At 44.2% G+C, this 13,243-nt stretch overlaps 1 protein-coding gene across 1 annotated transcript; it reads left to right on the top strand.

Moving 5' to 3' along the window:
• Positions 1–1,018: 1,018 nt before the first annotated feature.
• ANKRD66 (ankyrin repeat domain 66) lies at positions 1,019–9,437 on the top strand (the record flags this gene model as incomplete). The annotated part of the gene is made up of 3 exons (XM_082305618.1): positions 1,019–1,157; positions 2,537–2,765; positions 9,257–9,437. The coding sequence occupies 3 exons, from the start codon at positions 1,019–1,021 to the stop codon at positions 9,435–9,437; spliced, it is 549 nt and encodes a 182-aa protein (XP_082161744.1).
• Positions 9,438–13,243: the final 3,806 nt, after the last annotated feature.

Below are 13,243 nucleotides of genomic sequence, written 5' to 3'. Positions count from 1 at the left end.
CCCAGGATGTAACCCCTAAGATTGCAAACCTTCTCTCACATCAGCCTCTGCAAGCTCCAATGTTGGTCCTTTCTTACATGCTGAATGTGGAAATCACACTCTTTTCAATCTGTGAAAATTACTCCATGAAGTAAATGCAATGCCAAAGCTGGAGCAAATCCTAAAACTCTTCTTGTTTATGAAGGGGACTGGACTAATTAGCTCAAGACAAGCTGTCGATACAGGAATATAAAAGTTTTCTCCCTATTGATTTGGCCAGACTGGAGAAAATATTGCAGTGTTTTCATCCTCAGGATGATGGGGTAGCATAGTGATCCTTGCAAGCTGCTTAAATTCCCTGCCAGCAAAGCATCCAGAAAATATCCCCTAGCCCGGGTATAATTATTGAAATCCACAGCTTTGCAGGGGCCGAAGATCTGCTTGCATTTCTTGATGGGCGTCTGTTGTATGGGGACAGAAAGCGCAAAGCACGGCTATGGTGACAAGATTTTTAAGCAACATGTCATAGCTTGATTATTTGCACCAAAGAACATCAGAAAATACTCGCACAGGCATTTCTTTCACTGCAATAAAATGCTACCAATAATGGGTCTGCAGCATTGGCAAGGGAGGAGCCAGTTTCCATGGTAAGTGAGTACCAACAGAGCCGTGGCAAATGTTTGGCCTGAGCTGGCTGTTTGTTAGCAACATCCTTGAGAAATGCAAGGTGGTTTTATCCACAAATCCTTCATATTATTCTGTTTGGCTGAACTTTGCTCCAGATTGCCATGACTGCAAACCAAACATCACCATCAGTCTGTGATCACTGGTTTGAAGATAAATTATAATTTTTTTCCCCCCCTCTCATTCCTTTTTCCTTATTTTTGGATAAATCCTGGTTTCTCACAGTGCATGTCTCATTTTTAATCCAGATGCTGCTTGATCTGATAAAATGGCTCTTGAGAGGAGCTGATACATCAGTGAACACCCACTAAAAGACCATTGCTCTTTTACCAGGAACCTTTCTGAAGTCTGCAGCATGACAGAGCTCCACGAAGCCGTGGCTTTGGGGGACTACGACCTGGTGGATGAGATTTTGAGGACAGGGCGCTGCGACCCAAATCACAAGGATGTCGACTGGCATGACAGGACCCCGCTGCACTGGGCTGCTGCGAAAGGTAAGGGCAGCCCCTCCTCTGTTACCTCTGCAAACCGGCGTCATAAAAGGTGATGCTGATTGTAATTACATCTTGCTATGATGGCAATTAATGCTGGCGATAGTCATAGCTTGTATCTGATCATTTTGTCCTTAACAAGCAAGAAAGAGAAAAATACCAATTTAAATGGGAACTCTGCCTCCAAAATAATTTATGGGATTACCATCAAAGTGATTTTTAAGCTTTTTTTTCATCATGTGAAAATTTACAATTTACGCAATATGTACATATAGCATGTCTGCTTGTCCCCCACATTACTTTTCTAAGAGCTGACTTCATGCAGTGCAGAGGAGTTATCTCATGTATACCTGCACGAATGAGCAGAAAGTCAAACCCACTGTATTTGTACTAGGTATTTATCAAACCCAGCAGAACAAAATAATTACAGTGTGTTTTACATTGCCCTCCCTTTATCCCACCTGGCCGAATAAACAACAGGACCAGAGATATTTGCAGCTCTCATTTTGTCCTTCATCATCAGAAGTGTCTGGTAAAGTCAAATATCTCTTTGCAGCCCAGAAAAGAGATGACTGCAACAATATATAATGCATAATTGTACACAGTGTAAAATGGGAAACTGGACCTGTACTCCTTCGTGCAAGGGTGTTTGTTACACGTTGGGATCTCACATCACGGCATCTGTCTTTGCTCAGAAATCAAGTGTGTGATTTGCTGTTTTACACTTGATACCATGCTTTACTTTTGCCCAGATGGATTATTACTCATTTGGGCAGCAGCAAAGGGAACTGAGCTATTTAAGAAAATGATGATGAGAGACTGGCATGGCCTAGGTGCCACTGGGAATGATCTAGCTCAGTCAAGGCAGTATGAAGTGGGGCAGAAACAACTTTCTTTGCTTCTTTAAGCAATTCCACAAGTTAGAAAAATATGAAGGTGAATGAAAACAAGTAATTTCTCTATCTCCTGTCAAACAAACCTTTGTTTTAGTAAAGCCGTTCACAGGTTTTCCAGTTTTTTAATGTTTAAATTTTATTTTGCATTGAACTAAAAACCAAAATGAAACAACGAAATAGTCAATAGCCAATTGGTCAATGACTGCTTCAGATGTGCTGTTCAGAAATTAGTAGAAAGCTTTTTGATTTTATTGTTGGTTTTGTTGTAAAATGCTTCTGGAAGCAGTCTAGTTTGGAAAAAAAAAATCAGCATTTTCTAATGAGTATCATTTATTTGATAAATCAAGTGGCCAGGTCTTGAGTAAAATCCATTGTTACGTGACTGAGGGAATTATGATCAATTGTGCGTGATCGTCTTCTGCATCTTGAAGGTATAAAGTCTAATGCAGGTGCTGCTTCTCTCCCTGTTTTGCTGCCCAACACAAGGGCAATCAGAGCTGGTCAAGCTCCTGGTGGATCACGGCGCCCGGCATTGCCTGCGGAGCGACGTGGGCTGGACTCCGGCTCACTTTGCTGCCGAGTCGGGGAGACTGGGGGTGCTTCGCACCCTTCATTCCCTGCACGCTGCCATGGACGCGGCCGACCTCTTCGGTGACACTCCCAAGAGGCTTGCGGAAATCTACGGTCACCAAGACTGCTCCAGGTTCTTAGAAATGTGAGTAGCGATGGCCGGTCCCACTGCGGCAGCTGACGGGGCTCCAGCGATGAAAATTAAATTGACTGCTATATAGAGGACCGGAACAAATATGAGTGTGTTACTTATCTTTCCACCTAAAGCCTACCAAAGTCATCAAGCACGAGCAGCGCTTGATAAGCAAATACAGGTCTTTGTCATGAGGAAGCCATTGGGAAGACATTAATTTATTCCACTGCCTGCTATGGTTTGCCTTGGCATGTTTACAAAATTGTTACCACTGCATGACATCATTGTTTTTATAAGGATATTACAGAGCAATTATTAAGCAATGGAAATGAAAGCAATACACAGGTTGACTTGTTTAAGAACAGCCCTTCAGCCGTTGATGTTAGTGTATGTATATCATTTGTCTTTTCTCGTAGTAAAGAATGGAGCCACACTTTTTTTACATAATTATTGAAAATTATACCATTTGATCTGTTAATAGGATGGCCACATATTGCTTCCAAATTTTGGAAAACTCCTTATTGTCTTACCTGTTTATGGTTATCACTGTGGCACCATATGCAATGAGTAATGTGCTTTTAAAGGGTCACCCAATTACCATTCCTGTTTTTCGGCCACTGATTTGGCTCGCAGATATTTTCATCCTTGCAAAGGTGTTTCCCTGGATCAGGATGCTGTCCTCCAGAGGTCTGAGCTGTGTCCCATACCTGCATCTCTCTAAAGCAGGGGGACAGATCACCAGAGGCTAACCAGCTTGCTCAGTGCAAACTGTAGTCCCACACGTTACCTGGTGTTTAAATACATTGCTTGTGAAACCTGCATGCGCTGGACCCTGAGATGCTGAGAGCACCCAAAGGCTTTTCCTCCCCTGGGTTTTTCCGTGAATTTACAATCCCACCATAGTCCTTAACTGGCATCTTTTTTACCGCTGCCACGTTCTTGAGACTGCTTTGGCATCATATAAATCATGGATTTTTTTATAGACCCATATCCAACTCAAAGTCTCCAGCTTGCTAGTTCAGCAGAAGAGCTGCCAAGTTCAAAATCAGGCATGGTGGCTGGGCAAATGCCTGAGGTGGCCAGTGCCTACCAAATACCACCTTTCGCTAATCCACCTAAACATTTCTGTAGGTACTGTTGTCCTTTTGCTGTACTTCTACAGCCTGTTGGTTCCTGCTGAAACGCTCCATGCCCACCTTTAATCTTGACACAGCATCAGTGTCCTTCCATAGGAAGAGACACCCAAACTGTGCAAAATCACCCTGTACAGAGCCCCAGAATTTTTCTAGGGGAGCCATACGTTCCTGTTTCTAAGCTCTGGCTATTATAGAAGCTGACGTACTGCAAACCCTCACTCTTCACCACCTTCCTTCCACACAGAAGAATCAGCTCTTATTGCCTTTAGACCTTTAGTTTAAAGACATTTAAACAACAAGCAGCTGATACCTAAGCTTTGCTAATTAATTAGTTTTTTTACTACCTAGACCCTAGCTGGGACAAGCTCAGGTTTGCCAGTTCTTTGAGAATGGGGCGCTTTCTTCCAGAGGAAGGTTTTCCCTTTATACTGTTCTTAGTTCTTGGCTTACTTTTAGTTGCTATATCAGAACAGGTAAATATTGTCTATCCTAGAGAGTGAAAGGTCCACAGGCTTGTTGCCCTCCATTAATCATTTATAGCAGTTGCTTACCTATTCAATGCTATCAGTTTTGCACTAATGATGTCACCATTAAATCCTGCTTATCGAGTCCTGTCAAGTCTGTAGCATTTGCCGTGTGCTTGGCTGTGCACCAGAGCCGCGGTGGTGAGGTGCTGGCGAGGGTGGGGGAATTGCCTGGACAACGCCGACGGGCGATGCCTGCGGCAGGCAGAGGTGCCTATGCTGGTGGAGGTGGCTGGGAGAATGATTGACAAGATGATTGACAGGATGATTGACACCTCATCTAAGCCACCTAGGCAACAGCCTAGGGCAACTCGTGTAGCTGATGGAGGGTTTTCTGAGGTGGATGACTAATTTAAGGTGGAAAACTTGTCTTTCAGAGCCACAGTGCTGTCCTGACTTGCCCTGCGGCTGCATGACTCAGCCGGGACCGTGGCTGGGAGAACTTAATAACCGGGAAGATACTTGGAATGCCCATGCCTAGGACATTTTATAAGACACATGAAGACTGTATGATCACCTCACAGCCATAATGCAACCTGTGGGCAGCCAAGAGTTCTATCACCAGGGCTCAGGAACCCTTTTTTTAAGCCCAGCCACTATAATTTACAACCACAGTGGATGCCTTCACCCTCATGCAACAGTTTGACCTCCTCACGTTGGCAAATTTGGAGGTAACTAGGGGGAATTACTGGTATTTGTAGTATAATCATCATGATTACCTTCTGCTCGTCCCGGTGTGCAGAAGGTCCCAGAGGTGACGTCCATGGTCAGGCAGTGCTCTGCGGCTCCGGCGGGAGCTGGGCAGGACCGATGTGCGCTGCAGGCAGAAAATGAGGTGTGTGTGTGTCTGCGTGCTAATGCTGTGCAGCACAGAGTAGGCCTGCCCTCTGCTCACGGTGTCTGTGGTATTGGTATGTAAATATGAGGGATATTTTGTTACAGAGCATCACTGTCAGTTTTGGATAATTTGCCTGTCATGCAAAAAGATAGAAAAGGCAATTTTTAAAATAACAGCCTGTGCCAAAGGCAGGGCTGACATGCATATCTAAACAGGGCTATGAACATCCAAATCCTTCCTAAATCCCAGTTCAGCCCCCTCTAGCACCACCGTGATCCTTGCACACTGTGTGTCTGACCCCAGGTGCTGCTGGCTGCATGAACATGCGCTGGCCTACCTGGGCTGAGCAACTGCTCTGTGCTGGGGACTGTTTGCATCAACATGGAAATAATGCGTGTGTCGACGTGTAAATATTATTAACATGTAAATATTAGGAATATTTTGCTACAGAGTATCTGTACCACTCACTGAGGTTTGCATGGACATGCAAAGAATAGGAAACAGCCTTCAAAACACAGCTGCTTCTGAGCAACAAGCTTATAATTTGCATGAGATTTTTTTGCATGAGAAGAGCTTTACCCTGGATGCTGTGAAAGCTGCTGGGAACAGCACCGAGGCGACACAGAGACCCGTGGCTCGTGCCTGCTGTCAGCCTCTCTGCAAAGTGCCAAGCACTGAAACTGCACCAAAGGCTCCTGCTATCTAAGCCCAGGGCATATATATACACATATGTATATACATATACGTATATTATATACACTCCCACATACGTATGTTTATGTGTGTGTATATATATATATAGTAAGCCCACACTACGCAGTGCATCTCTGTGCAGAGCCGCTGGCTTTGCTCCGTGCTCTCAGTCAGGACAGCGTTGCACTGATGTGAGAGTTCTGCTGTATTACAGAAAAAAAGGACTTTTCCCAATATTTGGTGGTATTTTTGACAGAGCTCTGTAAATACTGAGTACCTACAAAATCAGACCTCTGCAGTAGGAGAAAAGGGTTTGTGTGCTCTTGGACAAGATGTACAATTGGGATGTCAGTGCCCTGGTGCTGGTGGCAGGGGAGGGTCTCTGTGAAGAGAGGTCAGGGTTGTTCTGTGCCAGACACACTGTAGGACACAGCTGAGCCCATCACTGATGCTGCTGATGCCTCTGGGAAACATATCGAAGAAAGGAAAAAAAACACTGCCTGGTAGTGAGGAGTGAGGGAAAAAGTGTGAGAAACATCCCTGCAACACCAGGGTCAAAGGAGCAGGTGCTCCAGGTGTTGGAGCAGAGATTCCCCTGCAGCCTGTGGAGAAGACCATGGTGACGTAGGTTGTCCCCCTGCAGCCCATGGAAGACCCCATATGTCAGCAGGTGGGCATGCCCTGAAGGAGCAGCAGACCATGGAGAGCCCATGCTTGGAGCTGGCTTTTCCTGAAGGACTGCAGCCCATGGGAAAGACCCACGCTGGAGCAGGGGAAGAGTGTGAGGAGGAAGGAGGGGCAGAGACCGCGTGTTATGGGCTGACTGCAACCCCCATTGTCCACCCCACTGTGCTGCTCGGTGAGAAGAGGTAGAGTAGTTGGGAATGAAGGAGTGAAGTTGAGCCTGGGAAGAAGGGGGGGTGGGAGAAAGGTGTTTTAGTTTTGTCTTTGTTTCTCACCATCCTACCCTATTTTCAATTGGCAATAAATTAAATTGATTTTCCACAAGTGTGTTTTGCCTGTGATGGTAATTGGTGAGTGATCTCCTTGTCCTTATCTTTACCTGTGAGCTTTTCCATCTTTCTCCCCCTCTCCTGTTGAGGAGGGGCAGTGAGAGAGCGGCTGGGTGGGTGTCTGGCAGCTGGCCAAGGTCAACCCATCGCAGTGGATTCTGTTTTTTCAGTACTTTCTTCTGCTTACCACTGGTGAGAAAGAAAAGAAGGTCTTATTGTTTTGCTTTTGCTATTTTTTGAAAGAGAACCAATTTATCTTTCAGTGACTTGAAACTTTGTGGTTAGACTAGATGATCTTAAAAAGGGTCTTCCAACCTAAACCATTCCGTGATTCTTTGTTGTATGATTTGGACATTGTCTTGGTTTTGGCTCGGATAGAGTTAATTTTCTTCCTAGTAGCTGACATCATACTGCTGTGTTTTGGATTTAGTATGAGAATAATGTTGATAACACACTGATGTTTTAGTTGTTGCTAAGTAGTGCTTACACTGGTCAAGGACTTTTCAGATTCCCATGCTCTGCCAGCAAGGAGGTGCACAAGATGCCAGGACAGCTGGCCCAGACTGGCCAAAGGGCTATTCCATACCATAGGACGTCATGCCCAGTATATAAACTGGGAGGAGCTGGCCAGGGGACAGCAATCGCTGCTCGGGGATGGGCTAGGCATCGATCAGGGTGGTGAGCAATTGCATTATGCATCACTTGTTCTGTTCTTATTCTTATTTTCTCTTCCTCTGCTGTCCTATTAAACTGTGTTTATCTGAACCCATAGGTTTTACTTTTTTTTTTCCCTGATTCTCTCCCCCATCCCACTGGGTGGCAGGAGGGTGAGTGAGCGGCTGGATGGTGCTTAGTCACCGACTGGGGTTAAACCACAACAGAGGTGAAGGATAGCTGTACTCCTTCTGAAGTTCCTCGGTGCCTACAAAATGCAGGAAGTATCTAGCTATTTTTTAGTTTGGGGTCACTTCTTTCCAAGATAATCAATCAATCAATCAGCTGTGTTGGTGCCAGGCATGTATAAAGATTGTAAAGAGAACGTTAACAACACTTAATAGGAAATACATTTAAGAGCTGTGATTAACAAAACCATAAGTGAGGTGACAAAAAAAAATTACTGGTCAAAGGAGTGTATTCATTTTGGTCTTGATGAAAGTGTCTTTTAATTTGCTTTCGTTGTTTACAATGGGAAATGTATTGAAAACCATTGATATTTCAAGGCTATAAGGAAAACTACAGTGAAATATGTTTATTTTGAGGTTAGCTTGTACAGTGTCCTTCATTGAAGATCTGGGACTGTGTTTGCTTAATAGAAAATATATGAACCTGATGAGGACGTTATATATATGAACGAAAATATATGAATGAAAAATGAGGACTTTGGTAAATCACAGATGCCAAGAGCAAACTCACTGCTGACTTGGAAATCCCAGGGTCTGGATGGATGATGGTTCATTGTCTGACATCCACAGGTTTCACACACTAGAAATCATGGAGGCAACTTGAAAAACACAGCTGAAAACCCCAGCAACTGGAGGAAAGTTGTGAATGATTTGCATATAGAGATATTGGGCTGGGGAAAATGGTATCTTCTACATAATATTTCCCCATGCAAAATTTGAACCTCCGCAGCACAGCCTTATTTCTATGACATTGCTTAGTTCAAGTTATTATTTAAAAAACTGAAATGGGGATGAACTGTCAAGTTTAGTTCTAGATTTGAATGCAAAGTTTAGCAAAATTTCAGGCTGAATTGGATTAGGATTAGATAATTTCTGATGTTAAAATGTCATCTATAAAGAATAACTATGTCCAAATCCTCCCAAATTCCAGTCATCTTCAGATCTGATATTTTGGCATTAAGAATTTCTAGTACTTATGAATGAGCAGTACAAAAAATAAAAGAAAATTGAAATGTTGTGGTTGCAGTGAGTTAAAATACCATGTACAATTGCATTAAATGTGCTTAAATCTATTTAATAGCACACAAATTCAAAAGATCAGTCTTTGAGAGCTTTGCACGGTTAAAATTATGCTTCCAACAACACGAGTCTGGTCTTACCATAGATCCTTACCAAAGGTTCCCCACTTTAGCCCAACTCTCAGTGAGTACCTGATCGCATGGGGTGATGAATGCTGTTGGATTTGGAGCCTCAGTGTTTTCTCATGTATTGCTGGCAACAGTGTTTTGACCATACCGGTACATGATCCCCTGTTCCTGTAGATGGGCCGCTCATGAACGGTGGAGTGGCTGTGCTGGGCTCAGTATCTGAAGATGCAATCTTGCTTTCTCCCCCAGAGCAGAGGTGGAGAGCAGAAACTATCGCAGGACAGCTGCAATGAAAGGAATCCCCTTAGACCAGAGAGATGAAGACTGGGAACTCAAGAAAGAAGAGCTTGAGAGAAACCCACCGTGTTCTTGGGGGAACTACACATCCTCTGCTCAAAAGAAAAATCGAAAAAAAGGGGGGAAACAGTAGTGTGCCCTGCTTATGTGGTGCCACTGAGAACCTGCAATGCAGAACAAAGACACTGGCAGACCTCAGGTGCATCTGCAGGGTGAAATATGGATGAACAGGAGAAGCAGATGGACACAAGAATGCGTTTTGTGATGTACTGTAAATATCGTCACTAATAGGGAACAGCTAGAAGTGTTTCTGTCTATCTGTGTGTCTATATGTATCAGATAACTTCAGAAGATGTTTAAATATACTAATACTCTAAGTCACTGAAATGTATAAATTTACAGAAATGACAGCAATTACTCATATTGTCTGAGGGGGAAATGGTTTTGCTCCTAACTGATTCATGAAAGCATCTGGGACTGTGGTTCTGCTCACTCTGGTGATGTCCGTGGCCTTTGCTTGTTTGCTTCTGGTCCTGAGTCAACCAGGAGGCTCTCTAGGGGCTCGTAGCCTCTGGTGGTGCCTCTCTCTTTTCTTTGGGAGTGGTGTGTAGTTGCTTCTTCTGGCTGAAGGGGAGACTCTGATGTTGACCTTTTGCTGGACACATGGGTCTAACAGCCTGTATCTGCCATTTCTGGCCCAGCAAAAGGGCTCCCTCATTCTGCTTTCAGACATCTGTGGCTGCCAAGACAGTTAGAGCACGCTTTATTTTTAGCGGTGCCCCCAGCCATTTTTATGTCTATGCTCATAGAAATGCTGTGGAACCTGTCCTGAGCTATCCCTCCACTCATCAGCACTTTCCATGGCAAAAGCATTTTTAACTGTTTCACTTCTTGACAATAAAAAATGTTTTTAATTTGATCCAAAGTAGTTTTCCAGACCATTCCAGCACTGGGCAGCCATTCGTATTGACTTCTGACATCTTTTATGTGTCTGCTTCCCCTCCCCTTATGTGTCTGCCTCCCTTCCCCTCCGCTTCCCCTCCACTACCCAAACCTGGTGCTTCTGGAGCGCCTTGGTTACAGGTGTCCTCAACATCCTCCACACAACTGTCATGGATGAGTGGCTAGGTCGCTTAAAGAATCACCGCCAAAGATATTTGCAAATAGTGATTTTAATAGAAATCTATAAAGGTGTGATTTAACAAAGTTCGATGGCAAGGTTGACTCTATTACTTATTAAATGAATGGAATATATATATATATATATAAAGAGAAAGAAAGAGGAAATTGAGTTAGAAGGAAGTACAAGGAGGAAAAGAGGACCCTCCCGTTGAGTCACGAGGTTCAGAATGGACCCCCTTGCTTTCTAAACTCCTTCCCAGAGAGGAGCCTAAGTACGGCTGGATCCAATCCTAGTCTCAGACTTGGTCAATGGTTTATGTCTAAGGATTATATATGTCTAGCAGCAGTTTAAGGTTTGTTCACAGTTAAGAGAGAATCACAAGAATTTAGCAATAACTAGTCATTGGTTAATTTAGCACCTACAAGGTGGTTAAATAGGGTTTACTACAATATTTGTATTGATACATGCACGTACACACAATAGGCCTAGCAATTTGTCTTGACTTTAGTGAAATACTCACAATATGCACATATAAAGGTACCTAGTAAAAATTCCCCTTGGGTTCAGTGAAATACTCACATCAAATAATTATCTCAACGGGCGAAGGTTGATTCTCAAGGAGTGAAAGGCGCTGGAGATCAGCCCAGGTCCTATTATCAGGCCTCTGTATGCAAACTTAAAAATTCACAGCTCTGAGGGGCGTCCCACTCAGAGGGATATGCTGCTGCAGCCCGCTGCCATCCAGGAAAGCTCAAAGGGTCTCACTTGGTACCGCTGTTTATAGGGTCGTGAAATGATTGACTTCAGGCATCAGTAAATTTCCATCCTATTGTCACAATCCGGGTTGGTGATTACCAAAGTTCTCAAAAATTCCAGTGACTTTGGTACAGATCCTCCTGAGTTACAACCCAGATAAGATATGCCCCAAGGCTGTTGAGGGCAGCTGATTAATCCTGGTACAGTCAAAAAAATGTTCCAAAGTTGTCAGGGGGTGACTGGCTCCCTGGTACAGACAGTGCTACTCCCACCTGAGCCATGTAAGAGTTTCTGATATGGTTGAGGGACGCTTAATTGCCAAACTTGTTACACAAAGGCCAAGTCTTGACGGGAGTTACTAAGATTGTAAAACAGTCCAGGAAGAGGCGGGGGGGGAATGCACCACCACAACACCACTCAGGCATTGCAATCATAACCAACAACTCTGCGATCCACCTCCCTCTTCTAGATCTCCAGAGACTAATTCAGCCATCCACACAGAGGTGTCTAATGCCACTTGAGATGTTCTTGAGTACCCAGGCTGACCCTGTAGGTCTCCAGAAGATCCTGTGCTGTAGCTTCCAACCCCGTGCAGGTGTCTCAGATACTCTAGGACATCTCAGATGACTCGAGATGCCTGTGTTTGGGCAAACAAGTCAAGCTCCAGCTTTGTCTTTTGCCATTTGCACTTTCTAAGCCATATGAAACATCAACTCCATTCACATTTGGCCTGGCTGTTGAAGTAGTGAAGTAGTGACAGTGCAAGCGGAGACATACGTGGGACAGATTGCCTATTGCCGTGCTGATAAAGTAAACAGGCCTGTTGCTAGCCCTGAGACCAGCTGGTGGAGAGTCCTGTAGTTGAGGAACATTTTCCCCAGAGCTGGGCACACCATTGCATCTCTCCGGAGAGCAACTTTAGCATATGGGCTGTGCACTGTGGCCGTGGTGTTTTATAACCTGTCTCCTCCAGTGCCAGCTGGATGGGGGTGGTGCATGGCGGGGATGATGCTGTGTTGGGCATCACATTCACAGGGGTTTCATGGAGATGGAAGAGAGTATCTTCAGCATGGTTTGCTGGGGCTGCATTCTTTTTTGTGAGAACATCTTAGACTAGATATTAGGAAAAATTTCTTCATGGAGAGAGTGGTTAGGCATTGGAACAGACTGCCCAGGGAAGTGGTACAATCACAGTCCCTGGAAGTATTCAAAGAATGTGTGGATGTGGTGCTTAGGGACATGGTTTAGAGGTGGACCAGGCAGTTGTTAGGTTAACAGGCTGGACTCAATGATCTCAGAGGTCTTTTCCAACCTTAACTTCTACTATTCTATGATTCTATGATGTGCAAGTTGTTGGTTTTGCCTGCTGAGTCTTGTGGTATGTGAGCTTCTGAGGAATGATGTTGCATGGGATGTAGGGAGTAAGAAGGATTTTCCATGGTCTTTTTGTGAAAGCAATGGGGACTATAATACTAAAGGATCAACTGCATTGAGCAACAGCAGGGAAAGAAGGGAGGTGTGGTGCTGCTTGTCCTTTAAAGGCCTTTCAGCTGGGGAGATGTGGCCAGAAGAGATGTTTAAGATCTGCCTCCCTCAGGAAATGTGAGTGGTGCAGAGTGGCTCCTACTGTGGCAGAGGAACTCAGTGGAGTTTGGATCTGATCTGAATTGCAGCTAAAGGCAAACAGCTAAAGGCAATGTGCTCTGAGTGTCTAATTTTGACCAGATGACTCAAACCCTTTCAGCGGAACAACATGAACATAATTTTTTGCTTTACTACTGCAGGAAAAGCCAGAAAAGAGTGAAAGCTAATGGTTTGAAAACACTTTCTTATACTTTCTTATTAACCTCTTCCCCTTTTATTTTTGTGGGGATGGAGAGGAAGAGGGAAGGGAGTGCTCTTTTGCTTACGGAAAAGGCAACCCTTAAAAGAAAAAGGTTATAAACCAAGCTTTTTTGCTTTCACTTCAGCTTTTCAAATCAGCATCCCAGGGCCACTCATGTTCTTTGAGCAGAAACTCTTGCTCTGTGTTGATTTCTAATAGAGAGTACATAAAAATT

This window comes from Platalea leucorodia (assembly GCF_965183815.1).
Source record: "Platalea leucorodia genome assembly, chromosome: 3".
In the NCBI taxonomy this organism is placed as follows: Eukaryota; Metazoa; Chordata; class Aves; order Pelecaniformes; family Threskiornithidae; genus Platalea; species Platalea leucorodia.
Note: the sequence above shows the minus strand (reverse complement) of the source record. Positions and strands in the feature narration are given on the sequence as shown.